The sequence below is a fragment of the Kwoniella pini genome, chromosome 2, assembly GCF_000512605.2.
Source record: "Kwoniella pini CBS 10737 chromosome 2, complete sequence".
Lineage (NCBI taxonomy): Eukaryota > Fungi > Basidiomycota > Tremellomycetes > Tremellales > Cryptococcaceae > Kwoniella > Kwoniella pini.
This window is the reverse complement of record NC_091717.1, coordinates 1,082,967-1,101,741: the sequence shown is the minus strand read 5'-3', so window position 1 is coordinate 1,101,741 and position 18,775 is coordinate 1,082,967. Positions and strand designations below refer to the sequence as shown.

At 40.2% G+C, this 18,775-nt stretch overlaps 8 protein-coding genes and 1 non-coding gene across 9 annotated transcripts; 6 read left to right on the top strand and 3 right to left on the bottom strand.

The window, feature by feature from the left end:
• Positions 1–34: 34 nt before the first annotated feature.
• I206_101743 (uncharacterized protein) lies at positions 35–694 on the top strand (the record flags this gene model as incomplete). The annotated part of the gene is made up of 5 exons (XM_019157997.1): positions 35–147; positions 216–258; positions 364–403; positions 492–566; positions 642–694. 5 exons carry the CDS (start codon positions 35–37, stop codon positions 692–694), a joined length of 324 nt encoding a protein of 107 aa, XP_019008610.1.
• A 160-nt stretch (positions 695–854) lies between these two features.
• Positions 855–3,029, bottom strand: I206_101742 (uncharacterized protein; the record flags this gene model as incomplete). The annotated part of the gene is made up of 6 exons (XM_019157998.1): positions 855–1,007; positions 1,081–1,112; positions 1,205–1,929; positions 2,027–2,390; positions 2,466–2,565; positions 2,643–3,029. 6 exons carry the CDS (start codon positions 3,027–3,029, stop codon positions 855–857), a joined length of 1,761 nt encoding a protein of 586 aa, XP_019008611.1.
• A 389-nt stretch (positions 3,030–3,418) lies between these two features.
• On the top strand, positions 3,419–4,130 carry I206_101741 (uncharacterized protein; the record flags this gene model as incomplete). The annotated part of the gene is made up of 4 exons (XM_019157999.1): positions 3,419–3,485; positions 3,574–3,747; positions 3,890–3,964; positions 4,024–4,130. 4 exons carry the CDS (start codon positions 3,419–3,421, stop codon positions 4,128–4,130), a joined length of 423 nt encoding a protein of 140 aa, XP_019008612.1.
• A 202-nt stretch (positions 4,131–4,332) lies between these two features.
• On the bottom strand, positions 4,333–5,279 carry I206_101740 (uncharacterized protein; the record flags this gene model as incomplete). The annotated part of the gene is made up of 4 exons (XM_019158000.1): positions 4,333–4,480; positions 4,568–4,706; positions 4,782–5,107; positions 5,170–5,279. The coding sequence occupies 4 exons, from the start codon at positions 5,277–5,279 to the stop codon at positions 4,333–4,335; spliced, it is 723 nt and encodes a 240-aa protein (XP_019008613.1).
• Positions 5,280–5,887: 608 nt separating this feature from the next.
• On the top strand, positions 5,888–8,479 carry I206_101739 (uncharacterized protein; the record flags this gene model as incomplete). Its single annotated transcript, XM_019158001.1, has 3 exons — positions 5,888–6,180; positions 6,248–6,500; positions 6,569–8,479. 3 exons carry the CDS (start codon positions 5,888–5,890, stop codon positions 8,477–8,479), a joined length of 2,457 nt encoding a protein of 818 aa, XP_019008614.1.
• Positions 8,480–12,090: 3,611 nt separating this feature from the next.
• On the bottom strand, positions 12,091–13,854 carry I206_101738 (adenosylhomocysteinase; the record flags this gene model as incomplete). The annotated part of the gene is made up of 6 exons (XM_019158003.1): positions 12,091–12,320; positions 12,384–12,771; positions 12,852–13,087; positions 13,159–13,442; positions 13,545–13,699; positions 13,852–13,854. 6 exons carry the CDS (start codon positions 13,852–13,854, stop codon positions 12,091–12,093), a joined length of 1,296 nt encoding a protein of 431 aa, XP_019008616.1.
• Positions 13,855–14,552: 698 nt separating this feature from the next.
• Positions 14,553–14,642, top strand: I206_101737. The gene has a single exon. It is a non-coding gene; the product is annotated as a tRNA-Phe (tRNA).
• A 1,826-nt stretch (positions 14,643–16,468) lies between these two features.
• On the top strand, positions 16,469–17,272 carry I206_101736 (uncharacterized protein; the record flags this gene model as incomplete). Its single annotated transcript, XM_019158005.1, has 2 exons — positions 16,469–16,556; positions 16,638–17,272. 2 exons carry the CDS (start codon positions 16,469–16,471, stop codon positions 17,270–17,272), a joined length of 723 nt encoding a protein of 240 aa, XP_019008618.1.
• Positions 17,273–17,752: 480 nt separating this feature from the next.
• I206_101735 (uncharacterized protein) lies at positions 17,753–18,773 on the top strand (the record flags this gene model as incomplete). Its single annotated transcript, XM_019158006.1, has 3 exons — positions 17,753–17,837; positions 17,924–18,513; positions 18,573–18,773. 3 exons carry the CDS (start codon positions 17,753–17,755, stop codon positions 18,771–18,773), a joined length of 876 nt encoding a protein of 291 aa, XP_019008619.1.
• Between the last annotated feature and the right edge of the window lie 2 nt (positions 18,774–18,775).

Genomic DNA, 18,775 nt, shown 5'->3' with positions numbered 1-18,775 from the left:
ACTTATCAAAGTTAATCCATCCAACACGTACACTATGGCACCTCTATTTGCTACTTCTCCTGATTACCTGGGATATGGTTATGCCGGATTACTGATTGTTGGAGGTCTCATGGGAGGATTGAAAAGAGGTTCGAAAATGTCTTTGATGTGAATTTTGATCACTTATATAAATCAAAGCAAATTTGAATAAATTGCTCATTCCAAATTATGATTAGTGCTGGTGGTGCTTCAGGTCTGCTAGCAGGTTACGGAGCCAATGTGAGTTTCAGTTTGAAATGTTTCTTCATCTTTCTGAATTTTCCTTCGGTTGTATTTTAAGTCAAAAGGAATTGAGTTGATGATCTTATCTTCATGACAATTTAGAGAGTCTCAAATAATCCAACAGATACTATTCCTTCATTAGGTAAGTAATTTAAAGAAAGCATGCCAAATAAAAGATCAGACTATCAAAACGAATGAAAGAATTTACTAATTGATATAATTTATTTTAGCTACTGCTTCTACCCTTTTAATATTGATGGGATATAGGTTTTATCAATCAAAGAAATTTATGCCAGCAGGATTAGGTAAGATAAACTTTTCATATTTCATCGTATCTATCGTGATGCTCATTCAATTTTTATTCTTTTGCGTTTCTTCAGTCGCTACTCTTTCCCTATTGATGGCTATTCGATATTATAATCTCAAGCCATAAGTAGTCGTTCGAAGCATTATCATCAGGAATAAAGTGTGAAAAGGGTGAAGAGGGAGAATAAAGTGTTCTGGCTTTTAAAAACTTCGCAAAAGGATTTGATAATGATTTATGCATGTAATATACAACTCGGAAGAAAATCCATCAAAGCCTTTCTACCATATTAAACATCACTAGACACTTCATATACCCTTCTCCACCATCTCCGTCTTCTCGTTGTTCGTCTCAATGCCAATCCAGGCATATTACCTGAGGCGGGGGCGGTTTTGTCGGTTAAGGGTGTTTCAGCTTCGGTGAATGGTGTAGGAGCGGGATTCTATCAAAGTGATATGCAAATCAGCTTTACACTTTCCGATCAGATTGATATTAACCAAAAAATCATCAATTACCTGCCAAGAATCATCGGTATACAGCCATCCTTCTATTTAATTGGAAAGCAAATCATCATCAGCTTATTTATGATTTGAGTTATATTTTCATAAACCAAATTATGTAATTTAATCTTTGACTTACCTTCGTCTACTCCTGATTCACTCCATTCACCTCTTACATCAATTCTCCAATCTTCACCAGGTACCCAATCCCAACCTTCTTTTAAAGCTAAAATTAATTTAGCTTTTTGTCCACCATCTTTTTCATTTTCGTTAATTGAAGTTGGTAAAGGTGTATCTTCAATAGATTTCCATTTATTTTCTTGTGATTTAAATCCACCTAAATCAACTTTTACCCAAGGTGATTTATCACTTGCTCTTAAATGTTTTAATGACCAACTTCCAATTGGAATAATACCAATTCCAGAAGAATTTAAATTATTGTTAGAAGAATTTAATGATGTTGAAGAACTAGTAGATATGTTATTTATTGATAATTTTGGATCTAATCTTTGATTTTCCCATACTTGTACATTTGAAATTTGTTTATTACCTATTTCATCAGATAATTTATCATTCATCATCAAAATTTCCAAGTAAAATTTGATTCGTTTAATATATGAATGAGAAGGAATAGAATATATTGTAGAAGTTAAATTAGGATGAAATGATAATGGAGGTAGAATACCTAATGGAAGTAATAAATAAGGAATAATAAATGAAGGCGTGAGTGGAAGAAGTATTGTAGGAGGTAAGAGGAATAATATAATATGAGTGAGATTTATTGGTAAATTGGTAGGTGAATTAACGGAATTTGTATTTTGTAGATTCGATAATTTGGGTGCAAGATAGTCGTAGCCATCAGATCTGTAAATTTCAAATCAATAAGCTATTGAGCACAACAAATACGATAGACGCTAAGAAAAGAGAAGAATGCGGATTTGTTGAGGGAATCACTACTCACACTAAACCCATAAGATTTTGAATAGCTTGTAAATTCATATAGATATCCACGCTACTTTCAGTCTCCTTAGGAGGTACAACAACTTTCTCAACGTTTTCACCTTCCGAATCTTTCGTCGTACTCGTACTGAAAGAACCTTGTCCTGTATTCGAATGGGTTTCACCTGATTTATTGGTTGTGGAAGAAGGGTTGACGGAAGGATCAGGAGAAGAAGGTGCGAAAGCATTTTTCCGATCGGTAATGGTTGATGGTTGAATCGAAGTACCTAGTAACGAATCTATAGGTGTGGATTTTTCTTGAACGTGTAAGAAAATTAGAATTAGGACAAATGAAGGTAAGAGAAGGAGAATTCTCGGTTGAAAGCCTGTATTAAAGTTTGATCAGCATCATATGAGTTACCCAATAAATCACATCTATTTGAATCACTCTTTGTACTCACATATGAAAATCCACAACATCATCCATGCCCATGTCCATAATGGTTTTCTCCAAAATAATACTTCTTCAATTCTATCTTGTAACCAGAATATCGGTCCGACCTGAATATAAGTTTTATCGATATTAAGCTTTTTCATACCAAAACTTGTAATAATGAAGTCTTTTGCTATCAACTTACCCTAGTCATAAATCTTCTAAAATTATTACTGACCAAAGGTAAACTCAAACTCTCTCTTTGTGTACTTAATTCTCTAGGTAAATTTCCATTAATACCCTTTCTGAATGATCCAGGAGGTAAAGCTGAAGGAGGTAATTTAGGTAAATTAGGAGGTAATAAACTTGATAATAACAAATCAGATACGTTAGTTGACAATGACATTGATTTTGATATTCCTACTGTCTTTTTAGGTGGATTGATTGAAGATGAAGTTGAAATTGGTGGGAAATTAGGTATTGATGAAGAATCTTTCTTTGGTTGAGATGTTAAGTTTGGAGGAGGGATTGGTATTGCGGAAGATGGAATTTGAGCGAGAAGGTGAGGGTGGAAATTTCGCGAGTCTGCCATTGTGGCGTTATGCTCTCGTCTGTTCTACCACTATCAAGTGATTTAAATGATGAATGGATGCTGTAATTCAACCTTGTAAATTTGGATTTTTACAAGAGCTACCATCATTAACATTTGCTCGGTGACGTTGATGAAATCTCTAACCGGTCATCTGAGGCGAAGCGGCGATAGCCGAGCCAACGCGTCAACAATTAATCGACATTGACATTGACATTTGGAGACAAGAAGAGCCTTTGTTCAATGAGTAAATGAAATTTGGTAGAGTCATTTCACGTATCAAGCATATAAGATCATCGGGTTCTCCAATCAATCACCTCTCATCCAACTTACCAATTCATATCCTCAACAAGCCAAATCTCGAAATCGTTTGGTCAGATATTTAATGAACAATGACCATACATGGATTATGGGTAATATCAAAAGCAGGTGGTTTAGTATTCTCCAGATCATATAGCGGTAAGTCATAAGCTGATGATCTACATCGACTCATATTCAGAATGTGGTCCGGAATATGATTGATCACTTACTTTTTTAAATGTGGTAGACGTCCTACCTCCTCAACCAGTAAATACTATTTTGACATTAGCAGGTATATTACATGGTATTCACGCTATAACGGCAAAATTAACACCAACTCCTATACCTGGTGTACCTGTTAGTGGGTTAGAAAGCTTTGAAGCTGAAGGATGGGGTGGAAAGGTTTTTCTAACGCCTACAGGTGAGCATAACTCTATTTGGATGAATCGTCCTGAGTATACATCAGAGTAGTGCCATTGAATTGGACATTTTCCGTCAAATAACGAAGGGAGCTAGTGACTTTGAGCGAGAAACGTGTTTGCTGATTCTGATGTATATATTAGGCACTAAATTTGTAGTATTGCATTCATTACCCCAAGCAGGATTAGATGAGTTACTAAGGAGGATATACGAAATATGTAAGTGAGGCGTGATTGATTTCGAAGCTACAGCTTATCTTATATATGCTGTATGAAAGATTCCGACGCGGTAATGAAGAATCCATTTCATACACCTGAAATGCCAATAAATTCTTCTTTATTCGAATCAAAATTACAAACCTTGATGTCAAGTGTGAATGCTTAGGTGAATCAACGCGGGGATTTGGTGAAAAGATAGATTCTGGAAGGAGATTTACGGTCGGTAGATAATTAAATAAGACTCAAGATATTGCTGTTGCCTGAACGATAAATCATTTTGCATGTCAATTAGATTTGTATAATATAAAATCCATGTACGAATTACTATGTTTTATTCACCGCTTGTCGACCTTTTCTTTCCAACAAAATCAACCGGTCCAGGCATCTGTTTCGTTATCAATAACCTTAATTACTTCATCGTCGATCGAACCTTCACCATCAATCACATCAATAGTCAGACCCTCTGCACCCTTTTTAGTGGATATTGCCAAAATGACTTTAGCTACAAGTTCTCGACTAGAAATGCATGATTAAATGTATCAGTATAATTCCGACATTACAATCAATTCATATCAGGAGGTAACGCATGAAAGAGACGCTCACCTAGTCTGCTTGAGATGCGTTTTACCCAATTCGACTTTACCTGCAGGTTCAAGTGTTAAACCACCTGGTCTAATAACTGTAAATTGAATTTGTTTTCTCTTATGCAATTCAATCTCAGCTTTGAGTTTAGCATCGAGATCTAAGTAAAATATAAACGCAAGCATATCAGATAAATTCCCCTAATGAGAATCAACAGTGTATTCTACTAACTCACACGTAGGTATAGCTTTCCAAACTTTATTACTAGTTTCTTTATCTTCATCATTATACCAATCTGGCCAACCTTTATCTCTTGTTCTTACATCTACTGCACCGATCAAAATTAATCTCTTTGTATTTGAACTTTCTAAAGCATCGAAAACTTTTACAGCTCCTTGATAATCTATAACTTCAGGTCCAGGTGGATTACCCCCTGATCCAGCTGCAAATATTACTATATCTGGTTTTACTTCGGTAAATAATGATACCAAATCAGGTACATTTGCATCTTCAAGTGATAAGATATGAATTTTTGCTCCAAGTTTAGTGAGTTCATCAGAACTAAATTGAAAGAAATTTCATCAGATGCACTTTCGACAATACCACGAAATAAGTAGACTTACTGTCCATCGTTTCTAATTACCGAATGAACTTGATGACCTGCTTCAACAGCATGTTTAGTAAAATATTGAGCTACTTTACCACCTCCTCCAATTACTAAGAATTTTACCATATTGTATATTTACTTGTATTACAGTGAATTGATTTTATGTTTGAGCTTGTTTTTACTTTCTATTTCAGGTTATATATTCTATCCTATTGTAGCTAGTTACTCATCTTTTCGTCATCGATAATAATAATGAGTCACCAAAGTGGAGGTTGATTTCTCACCATAATACAATAGTATCCAGGTATTAGCGGGATCTAATGGTCATTTGAATTTAATTCTAATGATCCATTACGAACGTGCATTAGATAATATAATATTATACTCTAGTCACCATCGAATTCTCTTCATCACATGTTTAAAACCTAAAGATCGCGTATATCTATATTTATCTTACTCAGATTATCGCTCCTCTCCTTGGTGAGAGGAACGTATATACTTGGCGTACCATCACCTTTCAGCTTTACAGGAATCACTATTTGACTCCAGACACGGAAGGGGTTTGAGAGCAAACGATTGAATTCGGTATTGCCACTCTTCTACCTTTACCAAGCTTGTCTTCACCATCGACTTTAACAGCTATAACATCGTCCAATTCCAACCATCTGATCAGTTCCTTACACGTAATCTTCCCGTTCAGTAGCTTTCATTCTTTGGGCTCATCAAAAAACGCCATGCCAGCTGTGCCAACGCCTTCGCGTACTCATTCTCACCGTACAACACCGAAACCCGATCTCAATATGTCTTCTGATGACCCTTCAACATGGCTAAATTTCAGCTTACCACCACGGTCTCGAGCTGGAGTTCCTGGATCTGGTATTCCTGGTGTACCTAGACGTAGTAGACGTGGAGAAGGTTGGCGAGGTGGTCCAATGAGTAGAGAGAAATTCTTGAATGCTTCTTTCAAATTCGTCCTTAAACCCACAGAGACTATCAGCTATGGTGCTCATTTCGCTGATCCTGATATGTGAGTCTGATTACTTCTTGTTACCGCATAAGACTCACTATATTCTTTTGCCTTTTTTCTCCTACAGCTCATTACACTGGCCACATATCTTACAAGTACTCGTACCTACTTTCAGCGCATTCTCTGTTGCTCAAGGATACGTATCTACCGATCAAGCTGATTCACACGATTTGGGATCTTCATTTGAATCACATGACCTTGAAGGGATGGGCGAAGAAGCCGCTGAGCGAAGAAGGAGGATGGAGGAAGAGCGAAGAGGTAGAATGTGTCCTATTTGTTTGGGTAAACCTGTTGCCGGACGGATGACCAAATGTGGACATGTAAGCGAAATGGACTACTCAAGCGGTCCCAAATGTGAGATTGGTGCTAACTACTAAACTATTTGTAGATCTTCTGCTTCCCTTGTATCCTTCATTACATCCAATTATCAGATATACCCAAATCGGCCAAATGTCCTATATGTGGAGATACAGTACATTCGAGTTACCTCAAGAGTGTGAAATACCTGGATGCCACAGCAATGTTGGAAGCCTCGACGGGCGAAGATGATGATGATCTGGTTGTTGGCTCTTCTTCAAGCTCAAGTCATAATGGTAATGTTTCGTCTAAGGGAGATAACAACCACGAGCAAAATCATGAGCATGGAATTATAGGGGAGATGGATGGATTCGAGGAGATCATGCAAGAAGCCAAAGCCGTCGACTCGCATTTGCTGAAGGAAGACAAGAGACATCAAATACATATGCGACTTGTTCAAAGACCTCAAATGACTACTTTGGCACTTCCATCTTCATCGACTTGGCCATCAGATGCTATTCCTCCACATACAGCACCATGGTATTTCTTACCCGATATCTTAGCATATTCCCGTTTCATGCTGTCCACACCGGAATACATGTTGTCAGAATTACAAAGAGAATTGACTGAGTTGAAAGGCGAATTTGACATGCTCAGAGGGGATGAGTTGGGTCGAGAATTTGTCAAAGCCGCCAAAGAAAAGGTTGAGAGGCAGATGCAAAAAGTCAAAGTTGAGTTGGTCACCGAGACGGTACGCAGGTCTGAAAGGGACGCCAGGGAATCTTGGGGAGAAGCCGTTGGTGGGTCTCGACGAGAGAAGGAGAGAAAGAGAGAGCGTGATAGGATAACCAGAGAACGAGAAGAGAAAGCTAGATTGGCCGAACACCAAGATATTACAGACATACCCACTGAATTCTTGGCTTCAGCAAGTACACTCTCGTTCGATAATTCAGCAAACATCAAGATTCCACCTAATGCGGAAATTGAGCCTAATCCCATGCCTACGCCAACACCCAAAAAGTCCCGTCGAAGAGGTGGAGGAGGTCATGGCTCAAATCCACCTCCTGCAATTCCACCCTCACAATCATACTATTTCTATCAGTCCTCGCTTGGAGCAAATGTATTTTTACATCCGCTGGATATACGGATATTATTGGCTCACTATAAGTCGTATTCTCTCTTTCCGCAAACAATATCATTCACTACTACAGGTTATGATCCGGGTACAATCAATGACGAACTGAGGAAGAAATGTAAATATCTTGGTCATCTGCCAGTGGGTACGGAAGTCATTTTCGTTGAAGCCGACCTTGAACCGATTGTGGATAAAGAAGTTCTTGTTCAGTTTGAACAACCTTTAAAAGCTAGGCGGAATAAACGAAAAGAAAGAGTGAAGAAAGAAGATCGTGCAAAAATCAAGTGGGAAAGGTCTGAAAGGGAAAAATTACCTATCGACCTTAGATCTACACCTAGTGCATTTAGGTCAGGATCAGCAAATGAAGACCGGGATTTTGCAATGACTTTAGCTAGATCAGCAATTGAATTTGATAATGGTTCGACATTTCAACCTGGTTCAGCATCATCATCGAATTCTCATTTGTATGCTGCGTATCCTATTCCACCCAATAACAACCTACAAGGGGGCGTAAGCGCTTCTTATAGTCCACCGAATGGAGGTCAATTATGGGGTCAACAACCTTCTTTTGCTCATGCTTTGCATAATCATACAACTTCTTCTATGCCAATACAAAGAAGACAAGAGATAGATTGGGAAGTGGAAGCTGCTTGGGAAGCGTTTGAGAACTTGTCTGTTAGTAGGCGGAATGGGGGTACAAATGCTGTGGATGCGCAGGATGGGAACGCCGAAGAAAGAAATGGTACGAACGGATTGAGTGGAGAAACGATAAGAGAATCTGAGAAAGGTGGTGGGGGAGGTAAGAAGGGAAAGAAAGGAAAAGGTCAAAAGTTAGTTCTTGGTGGAGGAGGAGCAAGGAGAGCGTAATAGTCTTTGTCATAACGGGAAAAGGAAAGAAAGGAAGGAAGAATCGGAATGGAAGGGACTTGGTGAACAAAACTCAAAATCGCAAACGGAAATTTGGCAATTATATTTATACCGTACATCCAATCAATCATTTTCATCAAGCATTCATCTTTAAATACAAAAAATATCAACAGTGTAATTGTCAAATACCATAGAAAGTATGAATTGTATTTCAGTACTATGCGTTACTGTAAATCATCCACTCAACAGACCTTGATCATACAATCGAGTGTATTGAATTTGTTTCGTTGACTCATATTTGTTTAGCACTTGAATACCTATTGTCAAATTGAACGGGCTCGAGTCCATGATCGATATCTTGCAAGGAGAGGCGAAATTGTGATAACAGCAGATGTCATCACCATTGCAAATAGACCTTAACACGCTCAACGATCGAAAATCCGCACACATCGCGCATTCGTCGGCTTGGTGAAACACGACAAATCGCCTGGTAATGCCATCATTACATGTCAACGAATACATTCATAGAGCTGCCCTATATCACAGATGACTTTAAAATCCTACTCGTACTCAAAAATTCTCTGTTGTCGCATTGAAGCCTACGATTCGAAATGAGGGTCGAGACCGGTCCTCATTTTCGTTCGCGACCATGTTCATGTAATTACGATCAAAAGGACAGCCAGGTCTGTCGCACCAGAGCGCTGTTGTAGATTTGCCCGTAAGTCCTCTGATAGAAATCTCACTGTCTGGTATTCTAAGGGTCGATTGGACGCTGAAATCGGGGTTGAGCCGCAAGTCAGCTTTGTAAGTCCATGAACCGGTATGAGTCGCAGGGCACTGTGCTATGACTTTGAACCCTTTGAACTTGATTCTGGTGCCATGATCAACGACCGTTGTGTCTGACGTAAAGCGCTCTTGACAGGCTGCCTAACAGGTTTTCATCATTCGGCATATCCCCGGATGGGACAATGTGGAAAACGAAGAGGGCAAAGTGATTAAGCTCACACATGTTCGAAGCTCTGCATAGCTCCAAAGTTTTGACAACCATTTGACTTTTTCATCAACATCGCTCACATTTCCCGTAGCCTCACAAAGTTTGCGTTCTCCTCCCTCGCAAGAATGTCTGAAGTATGCTTTAGCTTCCCAACTGGCGATACTCATGGCTGTTCGCAAAAGATGAGTTCAGACTAATGGAGAATGTTGTGAATACAGGAAAGCAGAAGAGTGAACGATTTGAGAGACCCATATATACTTATATATGCAGTTTATACACATACGCATATGAAAAGACATCTGACAGTGTAACGCAATCATCCTTTCAGCAAGCCTTCCGTATGACGTTTGGGTTTTGCCCTCTTTTGACAGCATCGAAGGCCGATACTCAGCTTACTGACTCGAGTATACTCCCAATCGCCACTTGAAATTTGCAAGGCGGTTGGCCTGCTCAATTAGGAAATTGATCTTGCACGAACTGCGATGTTCATTTGGCACAGAAGTGTCTTCATAATGCAGTACATGGTCGCATCCTTGCAAAAGATGAATCCTGTAGCCCATGTGCCTCATCATGACGAGCACAAGATGACGAATTGCATTAGACTATAAACATCCTATCTCTGAATCATATGATAAGTATATACAAGCACAGCATGGACTAATTAACGCTCGAATACGTTACAGCAATCTTCTGCCTACAACCCTATAAGTGTTGCATTCTTCATTCGGCTGACGGCTTGGTCTCGAACGATTGATCGTCTGCAAGGCTAGTGATCGCGTCGCAGCCAACTGTGGAGCAACGAAGTTGAGCGTTAGCATATAAATCCTTTAGTGTAGTCTCGGTTTTCACGTTGTTGGTGTCAGCCTCGGTCATAGCGTCCGCCACACTTTGATCGCCAGTGAGCGAGAAGGTCTTCGGCTCTGTTATATAGCTTCTATGACCATTGGGACATACAAAAGCCAGATTTTCGACGTTCACAATTACGCTTGCCGGAGAGATGAGCATCGTAGTACTTTCATCCCAAGCCAGATCGCATCTATCCTGATCGGCCAAACAATCAGTAGATTAGCAATACAGTCCTCCACTAGCTTGATTGCCACTCTTTGACCGGTAAACCTCTTTTGAGTGAAATTAGTCTACTCACGCACAATGATTTGGGACGCAAAGTCTCAAACCAATGTATTGCCTCGTCGATATCGAATACCTTCTGTCCAACTCGGCTCTTATCTCTAGTTCGATTGCACCCTTTGTGGTAAAAGCTGCAGTTCGCAGACCAAGAAGCTCTAGTTCGTATAGGATCGCTCATGGTGCGTCGTATGTGACGTTTGATGAAGTTGATAGGTGATGGTGAATGATGATATCGAGAAGTGTTGCATCTCTTGTATTTGTTTCTGTCCTCCTTGACCACTTTATATATGCAGGAATCCGGATGAATCTGCAATGCGCTGTGTCTGTTCGTTGGTCGAGACTTCGTCAGCTCGTTCCCCCTTTTCAAGACACTTCTTGGGGGAAGGCCAGATGGCGAACATGGACATTGGCCAGACCTGTCATTCCACCAGCTTCGCAAGTTTGAGAAAGGCTAGACTCAAATCAAGTGACAAATCCTGGAATACTCTGTGTCTCTTTTCGAGACAGGTTTTACTGGAAGGAAAGATGACAGACATTGACGTGGTGTCGAGGTCCAGAACGAAATAACGTCTTTGTCATCTGTCAAATTGCTTCACACTTACGGGAAGGCCAGACTCACAAGACAAAAAGCAAGTGACGAAACTTTGAGAACTTTGTCTCTCCTTTCATAACAAGTCTTGCTGGAAGGCCAATTGACAGACTTGACATGGTGTCAAGATCCAGACCAGGCCAACGTCATATGCTCGCCTTCCATCTACTTGCTTCTCACTTATGGGTTGGCCAGACTCAAAGCAGGAGTGGAGGTTTCGTCGAGTTTTTATATCCTTTCATTACATGTCTTCGTGAGTGTTCATAAGGTCTAGGCCTTTGGCGAGAGAGGAAAGCCGGGGCCTACCTCAATGTCATGGTCAATCATTCCCTTGTACAAAAAGTCTTCGTTGTTCAACCTTTCTAGCTATATGGTACGAACGAAGGCAAAGAAGTCAGTCTAGAATCTCGAACGATATTACTCGCATCATCGACATTGTGTAGGGAAGCGTTGATTTGCGAAAGGTCTTAGTCAGCTACTGAATTGATGTTGCGACACTGGATTTGTGCTCCGCCAGTTCCATGCATCAAGTCATCTACAATCTACCTATTCTATGAAGTAATATAGCCAGACAGAAAGCAACAAAATGATGTTTGTGTCAAAATGGAACCCGTTCTCTTTTATGATCTCTAAACTACTTATTGTTATTACTTGATGATCTAAATATGCGTTGTATAATATGACAAAGAGAGATGGCAGTTGAAGCCCAAAAAATTGAGAAAGAAAGAAAGGATTATGCAATGGTATATAATGTTGAAAGGTCTATAAAAAATGACGGGTATCTAAGGAAAGAAACTGGAAAAGGGTATATTTGTATTTTATGATGAAAACGATGAACTCAAGCGACCGAGATGAAGAAGTAACTTCGAGAGGCAGTTGAGGCCAAAAAAATGAAGTTGCTTAATATCTGTAGTGGTCTGGCTTGTAAGGTCCATCGAGAGGGAGACCGAGGTAATCGGCTTGAACCTTAGACATCTTGGTCAACTTGATGTTAAGTTGGGCCAAGTGAGCTCGGGCGACCTCCTCATCGAGAGATTTAGGAAGCATGTGAACACCGAGAGGGTATGATTTGGCATCGGTCCAAAGAGCGATTTGAGCCATGACTTGGTTAGCGAATGAACATGACATGACTAAAAGATGTCAAACAAATATCAGCTTTGGTCTTGACAGTGACAAAGAAAGAGGTAACGCACCGAAAGATGGGTGACCGGTACCACAACCAAGGTTAACAAGTCGACCTTCGGCAAGAAGGATAATGTGTCTTCCGGATTTCATGGTGAATCGGTCGACTTGAGGTTTGATGTTGATGGCCTCCTTGGCGTTGGCTTTCAACCATGCTACATCAATTTCGACATCGAAGTGACCGATGTTGGAGACGATGGCATCCTCAGGCATGGCTTCGAAGTGTTCACCAGTGATGATATCTCTACAACCAGTGGTGGTGACGAAAACGTTACCTCGAGGAGCGGCTTCCTCCATAGTGGTGACTTCGTAACCGGCCATAGCGGCTTGAAGAGCGTTGATAGGGTCAATCTCGGTAACGAGGACTCGGGCACCGTAAGATCGAAGGGATTCGGCACACTATCGAAGTAGACAGCATTAGCTTACTATCATGGTGTTCTAGCCATTCTGAGAGCCATGTATTAGAATGATTGACTTACACCCTTACCGACATCTCCGAAACCAGCTACAACAGCGACTTTACCAGCAAGCATGACATCGGTAGCTCGTTTGATACCGTCGACGAGGGATTCTCTACAACCGTAGTAGTTGTCGAATTTAGATTTGGTGACGGAGTCGTTAACGTTGATGGCGGGGATCTTGAGTTTACCATCTCTGAAAGCCTTGTAAAGGTGGTGAACACCAGTGGTGGTCTCCTCCGAAACACCTCGGATATCTGAAAGGAGAAGAACGATCAACTGATGTTGCTGATGAGGTTTGAAGTACAAGTGGGAAGGTTTGACTCACCATCAAGGTATTGAGGGAATTTTTCGTGGACGAGAGTGGTCAAGTCACCTCCGTCGTCGAGGATCATGTTAAGAGCTTTACCGTCTGGGAAGGCGGCGAGGGTTTGCTCAACACACCAGATGTATTCCTCCTCGGTCTCACCCTTCCAGGCGTAGACAGGGACACCGGTAGCGGCGATGGCAGCGGCGGCGTGGTCTTGAGTGGAGAAGATGTTACATGATGACCAGGTGACTTGGGCACCAAGGGCAGTGAGGGTCTCGATGAGTACTGCGGTTTGGATGGTCCTGCCGAGTGATAAAAGCGGTCAGCATGTGCGAATGTGATGCGATGTCAGATGCAGAATAACACAATTTCGAAAGACGGGGACAGAGAGAACGATCACTCACATGTGAAGACAACCAGCGATTCTAGCACCTTTAAGAGGTTGCTCCTTGGCGTACTTCTCTCTGAGGTACATGAGACCTGGCATCTCATGCTCAGCGAGCTCGATCTCCTTTCTACCGAAAGCAGCGAGAGAAATATCGGCGACCTTGTAGTTAGACTATTGGGTAGTTATTTATGTTAGTAGACTGTATCATCCAACGAACGTGGGCGAATTGACATGATAGCGGAAGAGAAAGACCCCTTCGCATCGATGAGGGTACATAGAGACAACGGTCATGAGTTTCCAGTAAGCATGAAGAATCTACGTACCATTTTAATCTTTTGTTTTGACTTTTTGAAATGAGAGAAAAGAGGGAAAGAAATAAAAGATATGAGAAGAAAGAAGATTATATAGATGAATGATACGATCTCTGATAAAATCGATACTCAATCGGCTGTGTCACTCCTGAAAAATAAAATAAAAATAATCTCAAAAAAACCACACGCATGGTCCTTCCATTTAAAAACAAACGTTCAATTTACCCTGAATTATGAAAACTTATGCCCGTCGTTCTGATCGTACCATACAGCGGCGCGTATTTCCGCTATCCAGCTTATGTGGCAGCGATTTCACCCTTCCCACATCGGTTAATTATACAGAGAATTCAAGTACAGGGAACTTAGCAATCTCTAACTCATATCGATTGGATGTGTCATGCACTATGAAGTCAGGCCCTGGAGTAGGGTGAAGATATAAAGTGGATCACAGATGATCTGCTACTTATGGTCTTTCAGGTGTTGTTGATCGGTCTTCCGATGTCCTAGGATGGTTTTATCTACCGACTACGTCGTAACTTCGATTGCAATGAACGATATAGAGATCCTCTGAGCAGATACTTCAAGCCACGACATTCCTTGTCTTCGTGGAAAGCAAGAAAAGGGGCGTGAACAGGTGATTAGAGAACAATTTGAAGCGGAATCGCTGAAGGCTATATATGTGAGACAGCCCTCACCGTACCATCAAAAAATATGGCGACATAGCTCAGTTGGGAGAGCGCACGACTGAAGTTCAATACGATTCTCCATTCGTGCGGTCCCTGGTTCGATCCCGGGTGGCGCCAATCATTTTTGTGGACCATGCAGTTCCAACCTCTTTTTCATTACTATGACCTTCTCTTTCTGCATGATGCATAATTCGGACTACGTTGATGTAGATACGAGGATAGTTTGATGCATGAGATTATATCAGTGCTGCTGAGCGCGATTATGAGAATGATCAATCTGCTCTATCATAGGAGATGAGTAAGATGGGTGTTATCGGTCGAGGGGGGCATTGATATGAACCGAAACGATCTATTTTATTTGAAGCTGGTCCTCGTGCTATACACTCTTGAGCTAAAAGATGAATAAAATAACCCTGGGCAAGAAGGGTAAATGAAGAAAGAAAGTAATCAATGACTTACGCGTGATGAGTTGAAATGAAAGTTATGGTGACTGTAGCTGATGTCATCAATAAACTGATTAATTGTTGTATACCGTGCCCGTGCACACAAATCTGAAGAAGTACTCTAATCTTGACAGTAAGCTTGTAATCATTTCATTCTTTTCATTTTCTAATCAGTTCATCATTGTTAATTATAATCAAAAGTCTTACTTGTTTAATAATTGTATCATAATGTCAATCCTTGTGTACGATTTCATCTGCAGATTCATAATGGTCGATACAGAATTTATGTCACGGTTACCTAATGAATGTTTTCAATCATCGATTGAAGAAATGGAAATAATAAGAAATTATGCAATTGAATGTTTCAAGAGGGTGAGTTTATGAGTCAGAAAAGGCAATCCACCTAATTTTGAAATTGGATTTTAGCTCGATTCTGAAATTTTTTACCACTTGAAACAATCGTTCATATTATCATTTTATGCTAAAACGTTACCTGAATTAAAGAAAGCAAGCGATGTGAGTTTCCATCGGTCTGATACTTGAAGTTTAATAAATTTGCTGAATGTTTGAATTAGTTATGCGATGAAATACAAATCAGCGTAATAGACTTTGCTTTGAATTCTATTTCAAATGGAAATTATATCTGGTTTTTGAAATGTTTGAGTTTTGTAAGGGAAAAAAACAAATGCGCAAGATCAAAAGAAAGGTTAGAAGATAAATTTATGAAGGTACGAAAATTGATTAAAAGTAAGAAGACTGTTCTTGAGAACATATACAGATCAGTTAATGTAATCATTCATTCTATCATTTTAATATAAATGTAAAAGCTAACGAGAGGGTTTTTTTTTAATAGATTGATCAGTTAAAGTTTGAAAGATCAAATGTCAATGACATCAGTTTAGATTCATATAATCAATGGGAATTCGGTCAGATCTCACCCACACCTTGGAGAAAATATGGTTCATATCATAGTTGGGAATTTGACAAGACTTATTCCACATCTTGGCGTAAATGTAAAACTCTGTAAAACGAATTAGTGCTTGATGAACGGCTTTTTTTTACTCCGAGTTGTATCTCAGCTTTTAAGTAGGATTATGTAGCATGTATGAATTGCGACTTGAATTTCGGTCGCCAGATGTGTTAGCACTACTGGGTGAGAAACTGTTAGTTTTTCGAGCAGAAAGGACGCATATTGATTAGTGGTTTATCTCATCGACACCACTGTAACGATCTTTCTTGTAGACCAATGCAACAAGTGTATGTGAGTATCAGTCGATACTTTTTGACGATATAAGGGCTTTATCACGCGATATGGGTGTCAACTCCCATGGAGGAGGAAATGCTTGATTTAGTGAAATGACAGAATCAACGCACAGACCCACTTGTGTTTGATTTTCTTGGGATTTATTTTTGTTGCTTATTCTTTTCCACCACATCCTTTCTTCGTTTATTTCATTCTTTGACTTTGTGTTCATATATATTTCGTAACTTTTGTGCATAATGAGTGTTCATTCTAATGAAGATGAGTGTGACGAGGTGGATTGGCTATTGGATTCCAAAAGAACAGGACGAGGTCGTTCTTCGACCAGTAAGTAATTTTAAACATCTCTCGTCAGCTTTTAAAGCCCAAAACCATGAAGACTGACAGTGGGGAATACTGTACTTGTAGCAGTACATCGCTCTAACCATGTTAAGACGGAAACTGACCGCAACGTCCCATCTAAACCAGCTCCTTCAATTTCCCGAGCTCCGATATCGATAGACTTCGCTTTCCCTCCGAATCGTACCGTTGTAAGAAGGAATCACGTCAATTCACCCGTAGAATATCCCCGGACAATTCAACCATCCTTACTGCGTGTGAACTCTCCCCTAATGCCTGTCTTTAAACCATCTGCCATTTTTTTCGCTTCAGAACCTCTAGATTCAAGAAGAAGGACAACCGAGGTTAGTCAGGCTGCCGCTTCGTCGATTGGTCACTCTATAGCCCCAATGAATAGTCAAAGTCCCCTTGACCAACCTTTGTGGGCGACGATCAAACCTCCTCAACCAAACGATACAGCCCCTTCAACACTGTCAGCGGATTCCTCTCATCAATCCGAGCCTGTCGAAAGAATCCCTTCATCTGACCCTCTCAGTTCTGTTCGTCGAGATCATGTCAGTGAAAATAATCCTTCACCCCCTCGATCTTCAATAGCTTTCCTTCCGGAATATAACGGAGGGTTGAAGTTTTCAAGCTGGTACGCACGACAACAAGATCTGCCCGAAAGTTCCTGTAAGAAGCCGAGGTTCAACGAGGAAGAGTAGGTAAGATGAGCCTTATCATTGATTTTTGGTGCATATAGTGAGACTCGTTCGTCACTCAGTCTTAAATGGTTTGCCGTCGGGGTGAGGGGGAGTCCTGTATCGTATCATTGGATTTGCATTGTATTTTGACCTATCTGTATTTTGATGACTTATAACCTGTGGCATCGTAGCAAGTGGTCGTAGATAAATAATAGTCCAATGCATCGTGGTGCTTGTTCTCGGCATGTATTTCTGTGATTGATGCCTCTAAGACTGCAATTTGCCACCTGTGATTTTGTGTGTTGTTATCAGTATATGTTTGATGTTGGATGATGTTACGCACGGACATACCAGTATTATATTTAGTATTTAAGTGCATCTTTCTCTCTTCTTACTCTTTGCCATTCTTCTTTCCTCTCTTACATCCTATTCTCATGTGTTTCCTTTGATGTTGTCCTCCATCTTGACACCTTGTTCATTATCAAGTCATCCTTGTTAATAATGTATAATCATCTTCGAAATGAACAACTTACCCAAGATAACGTCAATGGAGTAGCCTGCTCCCGAGATACAAGCAAACAGAACTGTTAGTAATACAATAGTTCAGTTTATTCAATAGCTAACGTCAGATTGTATTGATAATTACACTTTCATTCTTCTTCGTTTTGACAGCCCCATTATTCGCTCATCATCCCCTCAAATCATTTCCAGATTTCCCAAACGTATTGCAAGTACCAGTACAAAAGGAAAATAGTCATGATCGATTTTGTAGAACATGGGAATGGGTGAAACAACAAAGTAAACAATCCTTATCTTGTCCTCCTACTGTTCAACTACCACCGCAAACACCTTCAACAACATCTTCATCAACAGTTAATCCAGTTTCGTCGACTTTACCAATATTGACCCTACCACCACCATTACCCTTTCAAACAAATTCGGAACATTTGGTCGATCGATCACAACCACTTATTATGAATCCGCTTGAGTTAGAACTAGCATGGACAAAAGAAGATATTGAAGCTGCAAGGGTTTTATGCTCGCTTACCAGTATTGAAACTCTTCGGAACTATCCCTTTAATGTAGATTCTTCTCCCACTTTAATTGGTAGTAAGGATCCTAATGTTCTGATTCCACAGATTTTTCTCTACGATGGGACCTACTCTCCTAGCGATCTTGCAGATAAGGATGATCACCAAGAAGTTGATGATCAGGTCAATAATAACAAAGAGAAGATTGATGATGCTAAAACTCCCAAACGAGTGAGTGGAATGTATTGCTATTCAACAAGTTTGGATTAAAGCTTAACGGGTGAATGTAGTGCAGAAGTCCTGATATTGGTGATGTTACTCATGGCGATCCATTCACTGAATACAGATCTACCAGCTTCACAAGTCTTAATACTTTGCCACCAACACCATTTGACCTTTCTGATAGTCAATGGAACGAAGAGGTTTACGACAATGGTATTGTTGATGCATTGATGCTCAATAAAAAGTTGAAGATGATAGAACAGGAGTAGGT